Source organism: Bactrocera oleae, chromosome 5 (assembly GCF_042242935.1).
Source record: "Bactrocera oleae isolate idBacOlea1 chromosome 5, idBacOlea1, whole genome shotgun sequence".
NCBI classification, from domain to species: Eukaryota; Metazoa; Arthropoda; class Insecta; order Diptera; family Tephritidae; genus Bactrocera; species Bactrocera oleae.
Genome location: NC_091539.1, coordinates 16,207,652 through 16,227,947, shown reverse-complemented (window position 1 = coordinate 16,227,947; position 20,296 = coordinate 16,207,652). Strand labels below are relative to the sequence as shown.

The 20,296-nt window shown below is 40.6% G+C and overlaps 2 protein-coding genes across 2 annotated transcripts; one reads left to right on the top strand and one right to left on the bottom strand.

Moving 5' to 3' along the window:
* Positions 1 to 1,012: 1,012 nt before the first annotated feature.
* LOC118683614 (uncharacterized) lies at positions 1,013 to 2,369 on the bottom strand. Its single transcript, XM_070109709.1, has 3 exons — positions 1,857 to 2,369; positions 1,085 to 1,580; positions 1,013 to 1,038 (listed from the first exon to the last, which is right to left on the bottom strand). The coding sequence occupies exons 1-3, from the start codon at positions 2,367 to 2,369 to the stop codon at positions 1,013 to 1,015; spliced, it is 1,035 nt and encodes a 344-aa protein (XP_069965810.1).
* Positions 2,370 to 3,760: 1,391 nt separating this feature from the next.
* bys (Bystin) lies at positions 3,761 to 19,878 on the top strand. Its single transcript, XM_014237530.3, has 7 exons — positions 3,761 to 3,970; positions 4,030 to 4,150; positions 4,207 to 4,441; positions 13,997 to 14,161; positions 18,775 to 19,167; positions 19,224 to 19,343; positions 19,403 to 19,878. Exons 1-7 carry the CDS (start codon positions 3,842 to 3,844, stop codon positions 19,554 to 19,556), a joined length of 1,317 nt encoding a protein of 438 aa, XP_014093005.1. The 5' UTR covers positions 3,761 to 3,841; the 3' UTR covers positions 19,557 to 19,878.
* Positions 19,879 to 20,296: the final 418 nt, after the last annotated feature.

Below are 20,296 nucleotides of genomic sequence, written 5' to 3'. Positions count from 1 at the left end.
TTGTATGACCTAAAGAGGTTATAATAATAATCCCAGTCTGACTCGCCTTGGGATTGCTTAGCTAAATTGAACTGCTTTCTGCATTCTTTCTGTAGCTTTTTAAGTTCTAGAGACCACCAGGTTGGCCTTATTCTACCCCTGCTTCGTGTTATTGGACAAGCCACTTCTAGTGCTTGCCGGCACGATTCCGTGAGTCGATTAACGAGGATATCTAGATCCTCCTTGCTATTGGGCTGAAACGGTAGAATCATAGGGATACGTTTCTCTAGCTCTTGCATGTGCACCTATGATTCCTAAAGTTAATGCCTCTATCGGCCCTTTCCTCTATTGTACATTCGATATATCGGTGATTCGAAAAGGAATCTTCTTCGAGAACCCTCCATTGGGTTACCCTGTCAATTAGTTCTTCCGACACAAGTGTGATATCCAGCACTTCTTGCCGGTTTCTTGTAATAAATGTTGGCGTGCTTCCCTTATTACACACCAGTAACTTAGTACCTAGTAGGTAATTAAAGAGACACTCACCTCTGTCGTTTACATCTGTGCTGCCCCAGATTGTGTGATGCGCATTTGAGTCGCATCAAAGTATTGTCATGCACTTGGATGCCTCGCTATCTCGTACCACCTCTTTTACCATCAGAGGTGGCACCAGCTCCTGCTCATACGGCATATAGCACGACACTAGCCGGTAACTGCTTGAGCCCGTTTCCCAGCTTACTGCTGCTGTGTCGTTGTTGCTGTAATTATGTAATACAAAAAAATTAAGGTTTTTCTTTGCCATTATGCAGGCTCTGATTTTACCTTTACAGTTAGCCATCAGCAACTTATAGTTCGGCGTCCTCAGTCCACAAATACGCCCTCCATTAACCCATGGCTTCTGAATGAGGACAAATTCAGGTTGTTCCATTGCCACGCGGTTAATTAGGGCTGCTGAAGCTAGTTTGCTATGATGAAGATTAATATTTAGAAGACGCATTAACTATTGTTATATCTGCGTCTTCCTGAGAGTCGCTTAAAAGCTCTTCCTCAGTATAGAAGCTTGAGAGTCTGGCCGCAAGCTCAGACCCGCAAGAAGTACACTCACCTTGCTCCATACTTTCCGCGTCGCTCGAGGACTCCATAGGATCTTCCTCTACTTCGCATATCTCGTTCCCCGATACCAGATGGTCTGCAGCATCGGCGTCCGACTTGTAAGGCGTTATCCTTACTTTCGTGAACCCGTAATTTATCTCCCCGCCACTTTTCGCCAGCGGTTCGATGGATTCTTCCGTTAATAACAGCAGAAACTGCATCGTGGCCCTTTTGGTCTCCACGGCAGATTCTGCTACGCTGTCCTCAAATGTCTTGACATACTTCCACCCTTCCGTGGGTAGGCTCGGGTTGCAGGCTCTTATGAAATGCATAATTTGGTCCGGCTGTGATGGTGTAGCCGGAATCCATACCCTTGCCCTTGATCTGGATGGTATGTCCTTCTTGTCCACTGCTACCAATTTTGCCCCGGGGTATACTTCTCCCACCTTGGCTATAGCAACTTTGTATAGAGCGACCGATCTCTCGTCATCGCAAGCAATCATTTTGATCTGACCCTAGTACCAGCCGGCATCTGCGCATGACGGTGGCGGACCCGGATTGCTTAATAGCACTTTCAGCGCCACATTTGTCAGCGCAGCCTGCACCCATTTCCATTGGGCTCTGGGGATTCTTCGTTTGGGATCTCCCTCATCCAGAACGCCAATGACAATTCGGTTCCGGGCCACTTCTGCAAATGATTTTGCGGGCGTTACACCCTTGGTCTTCGGTCTCTTAGCTGACGGCTTTGCCTCTTCAGCTGACCTCTGTCGCTTGGCTGCCTTTACCGGCGGCTCCAACTTGAAGTTGGGTATGACTGCTCTCGCGCAGTCAATCGATGCTTGGAGCTCCTGCGTTAGCTCCTCTTTCGTTGGCGGCTTTAACTCTACCAATCTTAGTAAGTATGCGGCGCGTCGTCTCTCCGCATATTTTGCCTTTGACGGGTCCTGAATGCTAAATGCAGGCCACTCCCTGGCAGATGCACTTTCGGCAGCAGCCCCTTTGGCATTTCCTCCCTTCCCCTGCTTCTTAGCCGTGTTTTGGCCGCAGGGTTTGGTTCTGGCTGCCTCCGGCGCTACCACTTTCTGTGGGCCAGCTTTAGCTTCTGCCCCTTTACTAGTGCTTGCCTTGTCTTCTGGACCAAGCTTCGGTCCTGTCCTCTTCGTGTTTGTTGAGCTCGCTCCAAACGCTGCTCTTTTATGGGAGCAACTCGCTCCCTCCGGCTTTTTTCCTGGAGATCCGGGCTCTCTCCGATTTTTTGTTTTCGTTATTTCGTTTTGTTTATTTACGTTTTGGTACATTGTTGGTCCCACGAGTGTGGGAGAAAGTATGTCCACTTGCGCATAGCCCCCGTTGCGCAAGTAAGGCTATCTTATTACGGAGGGCGCCAGGTATCCGTAAGCTCCGTTCGAGACTGGGCTATTTAAGGGCCCCCAGCCAGGTTGATCCTCGGCACGCGACGCATGCCACCTTGATCCAGCCCAGCCCTTTACCCCCGACCATGGTAAGGCTCCTTATCTGTATGCTTTGCTATTGAGGAACATCGAACACACAGATAAGAAGTCTGACCTTAGCTAGATTCCTCACGTCTACGGCAGGGGCGGACTGTTACCAGCTCGTCCCCGCTTGTGTCGTGAATCTGTGGATTTTTTCCAACTTTGGCCTGCATTAATTGCCGATGGTATTGCTGCGGGACCCCGTGACGAACCGTGCGCGATCTGTACCCGCCTCGGTTGGGTTGTGTTCGGCCCTACAATGGTCAACGCACCAAATCATTTTAAACGTACTTTAACTGTCAGTAAATGTATAAGCGATCAGCAACTGGATAAACTACTGCAGAGATTTTCGAAGTTTGAGGAAGATGGTCCTGCCAACGAACTTACGGCAAATCCTTGATCAGCGCGCGGCCAGTTTTTCCATCTTGAGCGAAAATTATCTGAGGACACTGTGCTTCGTAACAATTACATCACGTTTATGCAGTCAGTGCCAACGCAACGCTACTACATACCCCATCATGCAGTCACAGGAAAATTTCATGTAGTATTCAACGCGTCTTGCAAAACCACTAGCGGAATGTCATTGAATGACACTTAATTTGCGGGACCACAGCTCCAAGATGTAATAGATATTCTTCACCGCTTTCGACGCTATCAGATAGCAATAACAGCGGATGTCAGGACAATATTTCGACAGGTCCCCTACATCGCAAATGGCAACGCATCTTGTGGAAGGAATCTCCAGTCGAACCACTACATAGCTTCGAGTTGGCTACAGTGACGTATGGCATGACAAGTAGCCCATGCAAAGCGATTCGTTCTTTACAGGACATAAAAACCAACTGCGCAGGGCTTACTGATAAAACAAAAGTGTAAATGAGTGATGGAAAGTATGTATATATTTAACCTCGCAAAAAATGATAATTTTTCAGAAAAAAAAATTCGTTTTAGTACATGTAAAAACACACATTTTGAGATATTTTCCAACAAAATTGGACCTCTTTTATAGAAAAGCCGCTATTCTGAACATTTTCCTTTAATACATACATTTTTACTTAATTTTAAAACATCAAGATTGGTTAAATAATTTTGTTAAACTAAAAAGTATATCAACTAATTATTTTTGAAGTTCAATCTGGTAACGTCTAAAGGCAGCACTTACCAAAACATGAATATTCTTCTAATGACAGAAATGTCAATTTTATGCAAACATCAATAATAACACGTGTGACTCTATAAAGAGCTCTAAAAATTAGATTGGAAAAATTTATAACAGTATGGTTAAACCAAAAAAAGCCAATTTAGTTCAAAATAAAAATGTAGCTTTGGAGAAGCAACTGGTTCAGGGAAAAATATCGAAGCGCAAAAACAAAGATAAGTTTCATTTGCGCGCAGAAGAAAGTTCGGTTAGTAAAACTTTGAAATTTCGAAAGGTACTCATTTTAGTGGATTTCAATTATTTCAGGTGTTGGATAGCAAAACAAGTAAAAAAATATTAAATGCTGCAAAAGCACAACAGTTGGAACTTAACGACGATAATTTCCCTAGCCTAGGGGGGAAAAAAGTTTACACTCATGTCAAAATAGGTTAGTACAAGTAATCAAATACATACTTACGTTTGGTAAAAACAACAAATTTTTAGGAGAAATTGCTGAAGAGGACGAAAATAAAGAAGTAACTGAAAATGACTTTATGGATAATTTAGAAATCGATGAAGAAGATGCCAAAGCATTCGAACGATTTCAAAATCCCCAAGAAGGCAAACGAACATTAAAATTATCTGATATTATATTGGGAAAAATTCAAGAAAAACAACAAGACATTCAGAGCAAACTCAGTGATAATGGATCTCTTAATATAGAGGATATAGACCCTCGGTAAGAATATTTTTATACAATTTTATTTAGTTATCTCAAATTGAGCAGATGTGTCAAGATACTTATGTATGTTATAAGTGTGCTTTTACACACAGACTCTTTTGTAACCCAAACCGGTTTATTGTGGGCGAGGGGACGACGAGGAAAGACGAAGGGACCGTGCCACTCGTGTTCGGGTGGCACGCTTTGTGTTCTTGTTCGTAACAGCTCGCTGCTACCCTCTTAAGCATTCCTTTTCACTTTCAAATTCTTTGAACGGTTGCAAGACCGCTCGGTTTCAAATGAACTCGTTCCAAAATTTGAATTCTGTTATCTATTTTTTCTATGTAATATGCAAATATGTATGCACAGAATAATAGAAATATTTTGAAACATTGTAAATAAGGAGAAAATTAAGATACTCAAAAATATTCAATTTACATTTATAATAACATATAGCGGTATTAAATGTAATAATGTACCAGTATACATAAAATAATTCTAATAAAAATGGTAACTTTACTTTTTTTATATCATTATTCATGGTAATTCATTGCAAGCAAAATGTGAGATCATCATCCCAACATACAAATGAAATATGCAACACGCTCTAAGTGTTGCGCACCGAACCGCACAAATATTTTCGAAAATTTTATGAAAAGTAATGACAGAAAAACTCGATTTAAGTTGCTGGACTCTTTTTGCTCGTGTGAATGCACAGAGCGACATCAAAAGAGAATTTGCCAACAATGAGGGTCAAAAGAGTCCCAATGTAAAAGCAGATTAACCGATTTTTTATTTTTTATGGTATAAAACTTGGGTATATTGTATAAATGCTTCGAACCACCTCCATATAAGAGTATTGTTCCACATTTTGGGGAAACTTTAGTATACCATCCTACGATTTCAGGGTTAAGAGGGGGTTCTCCAGATAAAGAATATATATAATTATAGCCGCCGGAAACTAATATTTTTCGAGATATTTGCATTTTAAGTCGAAAAATTTCACAAATTTTACCTTACAATTTCTCTAATTATAGTTATTTTTTCTTTTATATTATGCATTTTATCTCACAATTTCTCTAATTATAGTTATTTTTTTTATATTATGCACTTATTATACACTTACACTTCACTACAATGTTTCTACATATTTATTTTATATTAATTATTTTAATATTTGCTTTAAATAAACATTTTATTTTTACACAATTTTTGTTATATGCACAATAACAAATGGGTTCCATATTGACAAATAATAAGTATTGCCATATCTATTATATATATATATGTATTTATATTTTGCAAACGAATTAAAATTAATAATAGTATATTATACCCCAAATACATGAACCATAATTTTAATCGTTCCCTTCTCTTGATCAACCGTGGTATTGGATTGGCCAGTGTTATTTTTTTTTAAAGCGCGGCATAAAGACATAGAACGCGAAAGGGATAACGACCATCCCGGGGTTGGATCGGCCAGGGTTGATTTTTTGAAGCGCGGCCGAAGGCCGCCAATGCAGAAAGAAGTTGGACGAGAAAGGAATAACGAACACCTCCCCGTGTTGGATCGGCCAGGGTTATTTTTTGGAAGCGCAATACAAATAAAAAATCTAACAAAAAAAAAAGTAATGTTAAAGAGGGTATCTCTCTTTAAATTTCATTTTCTATAACGGATTATAACGGATATTGTTACAACTAAACAAGGTACCGTTTCTTTTTTTTTATCCGTTTTGTCATTGTATTGGATTGGTAAATATTGTGCATATAAGTAAATTTTGTAGAGGGTAATTGGGTATGTTATTTATTTTGATTGCTTTCATTCGTTTGAATATGGCAACACTTATTATCTGTTAACATGGAATCCATTTGTTATTGTGCATTTCTTTTGCGTCCAACTTCTTTCTGCTTTGGCGGCCTTCGGGTCCACTTAGTTGAATTGAAGTTAAAGCAATAATTTTAAATGAAAACTCAAAACAAAACAATTCAATTAATTCAAAATTATGGAATCATTTTGTTTTTTACTAAATGGGATGAAGTACCAGTACGACAAACTTTTCGTTTCTTTGTTGACGGTAGCTATCAAAAAAGTAGTTTAAATAATTTTAACTTTGGGCTGGCGCAGACTACGATATTTATGGTTGTTAAGCAGCATTTAATTTTTGATTACTCTATTTGTGCGCAGAGGAAAAAACACAAATGGTTGAAGAAGAGCAAAACGCTTCAAAATATTTACTTTTATTCAAAAAGGATATTCCTAGGAATAGTATATCGACTCATTATGGTTAAAATTAATTTTATTTTTACTGTCTTCAAATTATTGCTTGTCTCGTCTAGTTTGGAGATTTTTTCTTCACGAGCTCAATAATTTTTTCACCTTCTTATGTATGATTAAACTAGTTTATTATTATATACAAAATAGTTCATTTACCCGTTATCCATTTGCTATTAATATTTTTCCTAAATTAACGCAGTAATGTTCAACTACAACACCAACATCTCGGTAATTTTTTGATATTCTAGTCAACCCCACTGGCTAGGTTAGGTTAGGTTAGGAGGTAGATCCCAAGAAGGATCTCACTTGGACGGCTTAAAACGCCGGTCCATTGTGATACCTAAAAGCTCCTATAATCTGGATCAAAAGACTCTTACAAGTTGATAAAACCTTTGTGTTTATAACAAACTTGTTAAGACGGCCAATATCCATTTCGGCTAAGTATTCTGGCCCGCCGAAAGTGTAGTTGTCGAGATATGTCAATCTCAGCCTGGCGAAAGCCGGACAGTGGAGGAGAAATGGCCGGGATGTTTCCACCTCGCCCTCCTCCATACAACTTTGGCAGCTAGCATCGGGTAGTACTCCAAGCCGTATCGCATGAGTGCGGAGACAAATGAGACAATTCCCATAACAGCCGGTTCTGCGATACCGGAATTGACCCGGATTTTATCCGGCCAAGGGCTGTTATTTCGGCGATCTAACCCTGTTTGGATCGGTGAGTTTTAGATTAAGTTTGTCGTCATTGAAGCAACGCCTAGCAGCAGGGTTGCTCCGTATCCTCCTAACCCGTGCTGGCATCGAGTCTAACCCGGGCCTCGAGGAATTTTACTGCTGCATTTGCGCTAAAAGGCTCCATCCAAACTCCACCTCGCTTAGGTGCAATACATGCAATGGATGGAGCCATCTTAAGACCTGTTCAGGCCTTAAGACACACAGGGAGTGGACCACAAGTTACGTGGCCCCATGCTGTCAACGCAATAATGCGACATCTGCCTCAACGGCTGTGCAACCTGCACCATGTTCGCGCACTGCGCTGCCACTCCAGTCGAGTGGCCAAGATAGGACCTCCACGGCCCTAAGGAGCTCACACAGACAGCATGACTCCCAGTCTGACCAACCGAGAGCACCTTCAACGCCTGAGTAAGCTTTGGACTACTGTCAATGCCCTGTCAAATCCGAGAAGAAATGACGATCGGGGTGAAATTCAATTCGATGGCCATGCCTCCTCGGACCCGAAGAAGTGAGCGAGCTATTTCAGCCGGCAATTTACACTGCACCCTTCGACTGACAAGGCCAAACGACGTGTTACCCGACGGCTGCGCAAAATGCCAAAAGACTGCGCACCACTTTCACCGATGGGGAGGTTTAGAGTGTCATCAAAAAGGCGAAATCGTCTAAATCCATTGGCCCTGACGGAATAAGCATGCTGATGCTAAAACACCTAGGCCCAACGGGAGTAAGTTATCTCACCAAGGTCCTCAACCTGTCGATATCCACTCTTCAAATACCCGATGTGTGGAAAGTCGGAAGAGTGGTCCCACTACTGAAACCTGGGAAACCCGCCAACAAAGGGGAGTCTTATCGCCCGATAACTCTCCTTTCCCCAGTAGTGAAGACGCTTGAGGCCTTGTTACTCCGGTCATTCACTCACCACCTGAGCCTAGCAGATCATCAGCATGGCTTCCGAAAAGTGCACAGTACCACCACAGCACTTAGCGTCATAAACGCCCAGATAGTTCATGGCCTGAACCAGAAGCCACCCTGCGAGAGGACGATTCTCGTAGCGTTGGAATTGTCAAAAGCTTTTGACACAGTCAATCACACAACGCTACTTGAGGACCTAGAACAATCAACGCTCCCCCCAGGGCTGAAGCGGTGGACTATGAACTACCTGAGCGGTCGGCACTCATCCGTACTGTTTAGAGGTCAAAACTCCAAACTTAGGAAAATTAAACAGAGGGTTCTACAGGGCGGTGCCTCTCCCCACTACCGTTTAATTTTTATATTTCGAAACTCCCCCAGCCACCAGCGGGAATTTCAGTGACCTCGTACGCTGATGACTGTATGATATTGACGTCGGCAAATGGAATCGATGGCATGTGTTCAAAAGTAAACAGCTACCTCTCCGATCTTTCTCGCTTCTTCTCTACAAGGAACTTAACACTCTCTCCCACTAAATCCACAGCGACTATCATCACAAATTGGACGAAGGAGTACAGACTGGACCTAAACATTTCAGTCGATGGCACAAAAATTCCGACAGTCAATAACCCTATAATTTTAGGCGTCACTTTTTACAGTCTATGCTCTTTCACTCCTCACACGACCGCGATAATTGCCAAAGTACAGAGCCGCAACAAAATCCTCAAGTCGCTTGCCGGCAGCTCTTGGGGAAAAGACAAAGAAACGTTGTTGGCAACATACAAGGCAATCGGTCGGCCGGTCCTAAATTACGCAGCCCCAATATGGTCGCCTGGATGCAGTGACACGCAGGTGAAGAAGCTCCAAACCTGTCAGAACACTGCACTCCGGACTATCACGGGATGCCTCTTGATGTCTCCAATCGAACACCTACATAGTGAGGCCCGTATGCTTCCGGTTAAGGAACACAACGAACTCCTCTCCAAGCAGTTTCTACTGGGGTGTTTTTGTAGAAACCACCCCTGTAGTCGCCTGCCTGTAGCGGAGCCGCCTCCTAGGAACATCAAGAGGTCTTTTCTTTGATTACGTCGACAACATTAGACATTACGCCGACCGGACTTCGGACGCAACGAACTTCAGACAGGCACTGACCGCCATTCACAGTGGAGCCATCAACACTTCCACAGACTCCCTCTCAGTGAATGGTGTAATAGGAGTCAAACCACCACCCATAGCAGACGCAGAGCTCGAGTTGCCTCGCGAAACCAGAGTGACCCTCGCGCAACTTCCTTCTGGATACTGTAGCAGGTTAAACTCCTACTTATCCAGAATTGACCCCGACATACCAAACACATGTCCTGCGTGCAATGAGTCTCCGCATGACACTAACCACCTCTTTGCATGCCCAACAAACCCTACTCATCTAACACCCTTCTCCCTATGGTCCGACCCTGTCGAAACAGCTCGTTTCCTGGACTTCCCGTTAGATGACCTCGACGACAACGAATCTGGAATTTATCACCCAAACGGAGACTAGGTAACCGTTACAACAACAACAACAACAGTGCCAAAAAAAAAAAATTAAGGCTGCTCTTACGGTTTTCACCCCAACTTTTTGGTTGATGTTTTAAAATCCGGTATTATCGATATTAACTCAACCCGTCGAACAAAATTTCGGTGGAAGTGTTGTCAAACATAAATTTTTATGTGGTATTACGGTTTTCAACTCTGTGCCAGTGAGGTTGACTAGATGAGTAGTAATCAAGAAAAAACGTTTACTTCGGCTGTATCGCTATAATACTCTTCACATATAAAAAAATTCAAAAAAATTGATTGATTAATAGGTGAAGCGCTGTTAGTTCCAGCATTTCTCTAGGGCCTTTGCCACATTTTCTTGAGACGTATTGTCAAAATCGATCTCATTTTGTGATCTATGCTCTTTTCCATACTTTTCAGAAGGAAGGAAGTGAGACTTATTGACCTAAAGGATTTCGCCAGTGAATAGTCCTTCCTTCTTACTTTGGGTATGAAGATCACCTTTGCAGTCCGCCATGGCTCAGGGATATACGTCAACGCTAGACTATCTCTCATCAGCCGAACAAGGTGGGCAATAAGACTTGCTCCCCAGGTTGCAGAACATTTTCACAGAATTTTCTACAATTTTGCTGATATGTAAACCTAATCTCTTTAAGTGTAAGTAGTTAATACTCCTCCCAGTTCACCGTACACTTAGCTTTGCTAAAAAGCAACGCGCACAGAGGCAGGGAAAGCACTGCTGCCTCTAACCCGAGCGATCTTTTTTGCTTCCTTAAGAGTTCTTCCCTCCTGGAGTTGCGGTAGGGCATCCAGGAAGCTAAAATTACGTCTGGTTCCGGATAAAATTCCAAGAACGTTTCGGTTACGTAGATTCGACTGCGGGAACGGCCGTTGTCCATCATTGTTTGCTGTTGTTGTTTTTGTCCTTTTTTGGTTCAACGCGGTGAGCTGCCGGGTCAACATTTATTAAGGGAACGCAAAGGACTGGCGCCCCTTCACCCGATGTTGGGAAGGCTTCGTTCGAATACAGCCGAATAAACCTCCTGGCTGCAAATCATCCAATGGGCACGGGAGTCGCATAACACCCTGGATAAGGAGGTCGCAGCTTCTGGTTGTCTCACGCATACGGTGCTAGCCATTCGCGGAGGAACTGAACTAGTTCGCAGATATACAGACAGAGGGACGGACGGACAGGCAGACGGACATGGCTAAATCGATTCAGCTCGTCATGCTAATCATTTATGTATATATATATTTTATAGGACCTCCGACGTTTTCTGGGTGTTACAAACTTCGTGTCAACGCAGTTGTAGTTGTAGTTAAACAATACTGGATTTATTTGGGAAATATTTAATATAAAATGGAAAATGGGTAAAAAAATCGATTATTTTGTAATGGAAAGAAAGGAGAAAAATGTCAATTTTAATAATTATTCACCTTTTCGTTGCTTTCATTATACTTTCGCAACCGGTTGCTAAAGAGTATAATAGTTTTGTTCACCTAACGGTTGTTTGTATCACCTAAAACTAATCGAGTTAGATATAGGGTTATGTATATATAAGGTTGTAGTTAAACAATACTGGATTTATTTTGGAAATATTTAATATAAAATGGAAAATGGGTAAAAAATCGATTATTTTGTAAAGGAAAGAAAGGAGAAAAATGTCAATTTTAATAATTATTCACCTTTTCGTTGCTTTCATTATACTTTCGCAACCGGTTGCTAAAGAGTATAATAGTTTTGTTCACCTAACGGTTGTTTGTATCACCTAAAACTAATCGAGTTATCCCTTCCGCTTTTTTTTGAATTTCGCGGCTATGTACAAAGCGCTACAGAGCTCGTATCTGGCAACACTATACATAATTTGAAAGGTCTTGACATAACCTACAAAACAACGCTATGCATGATTAGTTTGGATATTGCGTTCAACAGTTATAGACGTGTAAACATGGAGTTCACTAACGCCGAAATTCGCGCTATTTTAAAGTTTTCCTTCGTTAAAGACAAATCCGCTAGAGAAACGTTCCGTGAGATTAATGGTGTTTTGGGGGATGGTACTCTATCACTTCGAACCGCGGAGGAATGGTTTCGACGATTCAGAGCCGGTGAAAACGACGCCATGGATAAGCCAGCCGGCGGAAGACCTGTGACGACAAATACCGATCAAATCATGGAATACATCGAGTTAGACCGGCATATGGCATCTCGTGACATCGCATAGGAGATGGGAGCTAGTCACCAAACCATTTTGAACCATCTGCAGAAGGCTGGATACAAAAAAAAGTTTGATGTTTGGGTGCCGCATAATTTGACGTAAAAAAACCTTCTGGACCGAATCAACGCCTGCGATATGCTGCTGAAACGGAACGAACTCGTCCCATTCTTGAAGCGGATGGTGACTGGCGACGAAAAATGGATCACATACGACAATATCAAGCGAAAACGGTCGTGGTCGAAGGCCGGTGAATCGTCCCAAACAGTGGCCAAGCCGGGATTGACGGTCAGGAAGGTTTTGCTGTGTGTTTGGTGGGATTGGAAGGGAATCATCCACTATGAGCTGCTCCCATATGGCCAGACGCTTAATTCTACCATCTACTGCGAACAACTGGACCGCTTGAAGCAGGCGATTGACCAGAAGCGTCCAGAATTGGCCAACAGGAAGGGTGTAGTGTTCCACCAGGACAACGCCAGACCACACACTTCGTTGATGACTCGTCAGAAGCTACGGGAGCTCGGATGGGAGGTTTTATCGCATCTACCATATAGCCCGGACGTAGCGCCAAGTGATTACCACCTGTTCCTGTCCATGGCGAATGCCCTTGGTGGTGTGAAGTTGAACTCAAAAGAGGCTTGTGAAAAGTGGATGCCGAATTCTTCGCAAATAAGGAGGGGGGCTTCTACGAGGAAGGTATTATGAAGTTGCCGTCTAGATGGAAACAAATCATCGAACAAAACGGCGCATATTTTAACTAAATCCGATCACTGTAACACTTTTTATAAAGCATTGAATGAAGAGCAAAAAAGCGGAAGGGAGATATTTGACAACCTTATATAAATGATCAGGATGAAGAGACAAGTTGAAATCCGGGTGACTATCTGTCCGTCCGTCCGTCCGTGCAAGCTGTAACTTTAGTAAGAATTGAGATATATTTATGAGACTTGGTACAAATGTTTCTTGGTACCGTAGACGGTTGGTATTGCAGATGGGCACATTTGGACCATTGCCACGCCCACAAAATGCCATTATTCAAAAACAAATAAATTGCCATAACTAAGCTCCACAACAAGATACAAGACTCTTATTTGGTATACAGGATCACAATAGGGAGGGGCATCTGCAGTTAAAATTTTGTTTTAAGTGGGCGTGGTCCCGCCACTAATAGATTTAATGTGCATATCTCCTAAACCGCTAATGCTATAATAACAAAATTCAATGGAAGCAAATGTTTTTAGAACCTCTACCTACAGTTGAAATCGGGTAGCAACTCCGCCCACTCCCCATGTAACGGTACTATTAAAGACTACTAAAAGCGCGATAAATCAAGCACTAAACACGCCAGAGACATTAAATTGTATCTCTGTGGGCGTGGCACATCCCACTTCTAGGTGAAAACCCATATCTTGAGATCTGCTTAACCGATTTTAACCAAATTCGGTGCATAACGTTCTTTTCATATTTCTATGTAATAGTGCGAAAATGGGCAAAATCGGACTGCAACCACGCCTATTTCCCATATAACACCATTTTCAATTCCATCTAAATCTGTCACTTTCCACTATGCATATCAAGCAAAAATGATTGTATCGGGGTAAAACTTTGTGTGAATAATGCGTTTGAAGTATGCCACCTTGTGACCAAAAATTGTCTAAATCGAGTAAAAACTGTTCAAGCCGCTAGGTAATGAATATGTGGACCACAGTGCCTATAGCTGACTTTTTACCGAAAATATCGGTCAACATAGAACAAGGCGGCAAGATCCACAAAGAAATCTAAAACGAGTATACCATTTGACTTTGCGAGAGTATAAAATGTTCGGTTACATCCGAACTTAGCCCTTCCTTACTTGTTAATAATAAAATCGAAAATTGTTCTATATTTAACAGAATTCAATCTTTTCAGTGTGCGTGAAATGTATGAAGGAGTTAGAGATGTAATGAAGCGATATCGAAGTGGGAAAGTGCCGAAAGCCTTTAAAATTATTCCAAGATTGCGAAATTGGGAACATATTTTATTTATAACAGAACCCCATAATTGGAGTGCTGCCGCTATGTTTCAAGGAACTCGGTACGTATATCTTAAATTGTATAACAGTGTGTACATAAATATGTATTTGCGTTTTCATTATTTTCACTACATTTAAAAATTATTTGAAACAAGTCAATAGTTATGTTCAAGTACATAATCATGAACACATAGTAAAAACCATGATTAAATTCTTAAGTTTGATAAATAACGACAGCAACGTTTTGACACAAAAAAAAAAAAAATTTGTTTCCGAAGGAGTGAAACGAGCCACAATTTTTTTCGCTTTAATAAAAAAGTAATTATAATATATATATAATATAACCAGTATAATCAGTCTTTCAGCATTATTTTTATTTATATGGTATGAGGTTCTATAATTTCAAATCAGGTATCAGGTCGTTATTCGTTGTGAAATACGGAAATTTTAAATAATATCTGGTAACTAAATAAATGTTAATTTAATCACATATATGTATATTATTATTTTATAGATCTATTATTATTATTTCATTGTACCGAAATCAAGCTAGTATTATATATGTAATGAAAATATTAGCAATGCATATGAACGAGTATGTTCTGAACAGCATTAGCCGGTTCTTCGTCAATCCGTTAGCTCCTGATTCGTGCTGGCATTGATTTCAACTTGGACCCAGAGGAATTTTTCTACTGCATTTGCACCAAAAGGCCTCATCTAAACTCCACTACTTAGCCAAGAGCTCAACTCGGCTGCATGACTTCCAGCCTGATCATACCCCTCCCCAACCTTCATCCTTCAGTGTTCGTGTCAGACCACCATACGTCGGAACATCACATCAGTCAAGTGCAATTCCTGCAATGGATGGTGTAATTTCCTGAAGTGTTTCCGCCTGCATATCACGCGTGAGTGGAGTGTGTGGTTCGTTGCCTTTTGCTGCAAGAGTATGCCCCCGCTACACACTACAATTGCGTCGCCAAATAACTCCAAAGCACGACATCCACCATCTACAGACTGAAAAGTTCTTAGTTACGCCGCTTTTAACGTCATACGTAAAGATCGCAAGCAAGATAATGGAGGAGGCCTAGCCTTCATACTGCCAAACAGAGCAATATTGTTTTATCGTCGGCGACATCGACCACAGGGATACTACTCTAGAATGCTGCGGCAGGCAATGTCGAGCTCGAGACATTTATATACGTCATATATACGTACATATGTTCATCCTCCCAGTTACATGTTGCCCAACGGAATATCACTAGAAAATAGGTGCGCTGCTTGGAGCTAGACAAATTTAACCCGCAATACGATCTCTGGCATACCAGTCTGTCAAATGATCGTACCTGTTGAATAACTATCCAATTATAAAGAAACCCGACAATCGGGTTGAAATTCATATCGGTGGTCATGCTTCTTTGGGTCCGAAGAAATGCACGAACTATTATAGCCGGAAAGTAAGCGGGAGTAATACATCTAACCTAGGTCCTCAATCTGTTGTTGGCCACTCTTCATATATCCGATATTTGGAAAGTCGGAAGAGTGGTCCCACTACTGAAACCTGGAAAACTCGCTAATCTAGGGGAGTCTTATCGTTAGATTACTCCTTTCCCCAGTAGTGAAGACACTTGAGGCCTTGTTACTCCAGACATTCCCTCAACATCTGTAGTAACATCAACATGGTTTCCGTAATGTGTACAGCACCACCACAGCACTTAGCGTCATAAACGTCAAGTTAAGTAGTGATCTACAATAAATCAAATACCATCCTGTGAGAGGATGATCCTAGTAGCTTTGGACTTTTGACACAGTTAATATAGCACACTGCTATATCGAACAATATACGTTCCCTTCAGATCTGAAGAGGTGGACCATGAATTATATGAGCGGTCGGTTAGGTTAAGAGGTCGATCCTAACAGGGATTTAATTTGGACAGATTAATACGAAATTGACGTCGAGCAATTGTCCTTCTCTTCAACCCTGAAAATTTTTTAATGTGTTCTGGTAGTGTCAAAAGCATTTGAAATGTTCGACGTTACTAGGACTGTCTTCTACAGAGTGCTTTTTGATTTAGGCAACCACGCCTCATCAAGGGTGCAGTATAGATACCGGCAGTTCATATCCTTTTCCGGGTCTGAGAAGACATGACCATCGAACGGAATGTCATCATGTCTCCTTAGTTGAATAGAAACTAGTTAAATGTGCAAAGCTTCTACAGCAGCGGGGGGGGGGGGCTAGATGGCTTCAGGTGCTCAATCTATACAAGTCGTTTATACTGATTTACCAGCTGTCGAATCTCCAATTAAAAATTCCATATGTGGGTATCACAGGGATCGACCTTAAAGTCGGAGATAATGCAGTATACGCAGTTGAGGTCGTCGCACTGTGGTGTTGTTTTACGACCAAAGAATAGGTGGTTGCGGGTATATACTTCAGCAGCACACTGGGAATAGGCTGCAAGGGACCAAGGGTTGCGTACTGATCAGACTGGAAGTCATGCTGTTTACTTCAGCTGCTGAGGAACGTTCATCTCCTTTGTTGGCTAACAACAACAGTCTCAACTCAGTGGAAGTGTAAGTCAACCGGGCCCGGCATGAACTCCATCCCAGTACAAATAAGGAATTCTTCTGAGCCATTGAAAGGACCAACAACACTCAGTGGAAGTGTCATGATAGTCGGGCCCGGTATAGATTCCATGCCAGCACGAATTAGGAAGATATAGAGGAAACAGATCGCTGAAAGGACAGCCCTGGCTGAATAAAATGCTGGTCGATTCCGGTAACGTAAAACTAGATATCATGAATAATGCAACCTTACTTGCTTCTTTTGCCAATTCATTAGAATTATCTCTGGGTGTATTAGCTTTTTTCAATCGCACCTAGCTTAGATCCAATACACGAAGTGAACGTAATATCCTCTCGATATAACATACATAACCGAAAATGTATATAAACGAAACATTGAATTCAATTTTATAATAAACAAGTAAGGAAGGGCTTAGTTCGGGTGCAACCCGCAAGATAAAGTAATATATGGGATTTTCGTATATATTTTGATTAAAAGTAGGAAGTTTTGCATTCATTATTTTTGATCACAGGCAAGAAGATACACTGTCATTAGAAAGAGATTCTATTAAGATATCTTAAATATTGGCCAATTTCTGGAATTTTTTTTTATTTGTATATAAGTAAGTAAATTTAGATAATTACAAAATATTCAAAACTAAGAAACCACTTTCGTCACTTTGAAGTTTCCCAATTGGTGCATGAACGGATCAGTTATCAATAAGCAAAACAGCCTTCGGATGCAAATTATGATCTAAAAAAAAATTATATAGGGGCTAGGTCAAGTTTTTACTCGATTTAATCTATTCTAGCCACAAAGATGTACCATTGTTAGAAAAACACGCACATTCAATTTTGTTAAGATAACTCACATATTGGCCGATATATGAGATATAAAGTCAGCCGGAAGCTCGAAAATATTTCTATTAGGCTTTAAGGGGGCTAAGGGAAGTATTGACCCGATTCTACCCCTTTTTTAAATATGGATATACTATTGTAAGGAAAGGATTCTCGAATTTCAATTATATCTCACACATTGACCGATATTTTCGGTGAAAAGTCAGCCATAGGCCTCAGGGTCCACATCTTCGGTATTTGGAGGTTGGAACAGTTAGGGTCCGATTTTGACAATTTTGATACGAGATGGAAAACCCTTGAGGCATTATTTGCTTAAAATTTTATCCCGAAATATTTATTGATGCTTGATTTGTATACTGGAAAGTAAAATAATCAAAGGGAATTTAAAAATATGTTATATGATAAGTAGGCGTGGTTGCTGTCCGATTTTACCCCTTTTCACACTGTAACAAAGTGTAATGTGTCCTACCAAATTTGGTTGAAATTGGTCGAGTAGGTCCGGAGACATGTTATTTGCCCTAAAGGTAGGCGGTGCCACGCCCATCGTCCACTTTTAACGAGTGCCTCGGACGCATTTAGTTTTTGATTTATGGCACTTTCGGTAGAATTTAACAAAATCGTTATATGGGGAGTGGGGTTATCCTCCGATTTCATTTCACACTGTTGTGAGGTGTAAAGAGGTCTCGAATGGATTTGTCCTATATTAATTTTGGTGATATATCTCGAGTGTTTTGGGAGTTGTTTACATTAAACCTATTAGGAGGCGGGGCAACGCCCACTGTTCAAAGTTCTTCAAGCCAAATTACAGTTTTATTATCTTATTTTACAGCTTAGTTACGGCATTTAAAAGCTTTTGATTAATCGCGTTTTGTGGCCGTGGCAGTGGTCCGATTTCGCCAATCATCAATTTTTATTAATAGATCACAATCACCGATATGTATAGACCGATTTTATTCATATTCAGTTAGTGAACCACAACATAACTGTTTTTGTTAATACAGAAGGGTGTCAAAAAAGAGCGTTTATTTACCAAACCTTTAATTACAATATTAAATCACGAAAAACTACTTATAGCTTAGAATACATATTTTGAAAGTTGTTTATTGTTGTTAGAATCCCAATATTAGTACATCGCCTAACTTCCACTAACTAACCAATCACTTTTGAAAATTGTATTTGCAAGTTATATATTTGTGTATACACTTATTTATGGACATTATAATTTTTATAGTGTTACTATTTAACATTATTTCAGTATATTTTGTTCAGTTCTCTCGCACGCAATGGCTCAACGATTTTATAATTTGGTTTTGTTGCCGAGGATAAGAGACGATCTATGTGAATATAAAAAATTGAATATGCATTTGTATAATGCTTTAAAAAAAGCACTGTTCAAACCAGCTGCTTTTATGAAAGGTATAATTCTTCCTTTGTTAGAGTCTGGCGATTGCACATTGCGAGAAGCAATTATATTTGGAAGCGTTATCGCACGTAGTTCGATTTCCGTATTGCATTCGTCAGCATGTTTACTCAAAATATGTGAAATGGGATATACAGGGGCAAATTCAATATTTATTCGCTACTTCCTTGACAAGCGTTATGCATTACCTTACCGTGTTATCGATGCTGCCGTATTTCATTTTATTAGGTAAGACGTTACATTTTTTGTTATTATTTATAATAAATTTCTACGAATATATGCAGATTTGAAAATGATAAACGTGAAATGCCTGTATTGTGGCATCAAAGCTTATTAACTTTTGCCCAACGTTATAAAAACGACATTTCTTCTGAGCAGAAAGAAGCTTTGCTTAATTTATTAAGGTAAGAACATGTTTCGTTCACCAAATCCATTTATATATATAATAATTTTATGATTTCAGAAAGCAATCACACCCAAAGATTACACCTGAAATTCGAAGAGAACTTTTGGCCTCAAGTTGTAGAGATATCGAAATGATGGAATATAGCAATGAAACAGCTGCAATGCCAGTACAAATATACACTGATAAAGATGTTTGCTATGAGTGTGCTTAATTATTGCTAGTTATCAACAATTAACCAAGTTTTTTTGGAAAAGCTTTTCGTTACCCAAAAAACTAGCAGAAGAGAGCACAAAATGAGAACGTAAGAAGCAGAGAGAGCTGCTAATTTCTGAGCTTAGCGAAAATTCAACTAGCAGAAATTAGCTGCTGTCATATGAAAACATACTTTGATTTCATCAATTTCTAATAGTTTTGAATTGTTAAGATAAAAATGAGATATTCGTTAAATAATGAGGAATACATAAAATGTGAGTGTTCGAAATTATTAGAATTAGAAGTAAATGATAACATAAAGATAAATATGCATATATTAATTAGTATATTGAATTTTTATTTTAAAAATGAATTCGTGGGCTAGTTTTAGTTGATGTTGTAACGATTACCCAGACCCTCCTCAAGGGAAAGCAATAAGTTAACTGTCATCAAAACCACCTAACGGTAGGTCCAGGAAATGAGCAGTACGACGGGTTCGGGACATCGGGAGAGGGAAGTTAAGTTAGTTGCTTTCATTGGGCATGCAAAGAAGTATTTAGTGTCATAGTAGGAGCTACTATACCCAGAACGAAGTTGCGCTAGGGTCACTTTTGTTTACGCGGCAAATAGAGCTCTTGTTCTTCAATAAGTGGTGCTTGGACTCCGTGTTGCAGGAATGTTCTCCTGATGTTCCTAAGAGGCGTCTCCGCTTCAAGCAGGTTACTGCAGGAAACTGGGAAAACTCTTGAGGACTGCTTG

Bases quoted from the DNA above. Each gene is read 5' to 3' on its own strand.
- LOC118683614 (XM_070109709.1), bottom strand. From the start codon at position 2,369: ATGTACCAAAACGTAAATAAACAAAACGAAATAACGAAAACAAAAAAT. The intron at 1,581-1,856 runs GTAAAGGCAGCC...TACTAGGGTCAG, and splicing joins ACTTCAAGTTGGAGCCGCCG to ATCAAAATGATTGCTTGCGA. The intron at 1,039-1,084 runs GTGAGTGTACTT...CAGACTCTCAAG, and splicing joins CGCGGAAAGTATGGAGCAAG to CTTCTATACTGAGGAAGAGC.
- bys (XM_014237530.3), top strand. From the start codon at position 3,842: ATGGTTAAACCAAAAAAAGCCAATTTAGTTCAAAATAAAAATGTAGCT. The intron at 14,162-18,774 runs GTACGTATATCT...ACATTATTTCAG, and splicing joins GCTATGTTTCAAGGAACTCG to TATATTTTGTTCAGTTCTCT. The intron at 19,168-19,223 runs GTAAGACGTTAC...GAATATATGCAG, and splicing joins GCCGTATTTCATTTTATTAG to ATTTGAAAATGATAAACGTG.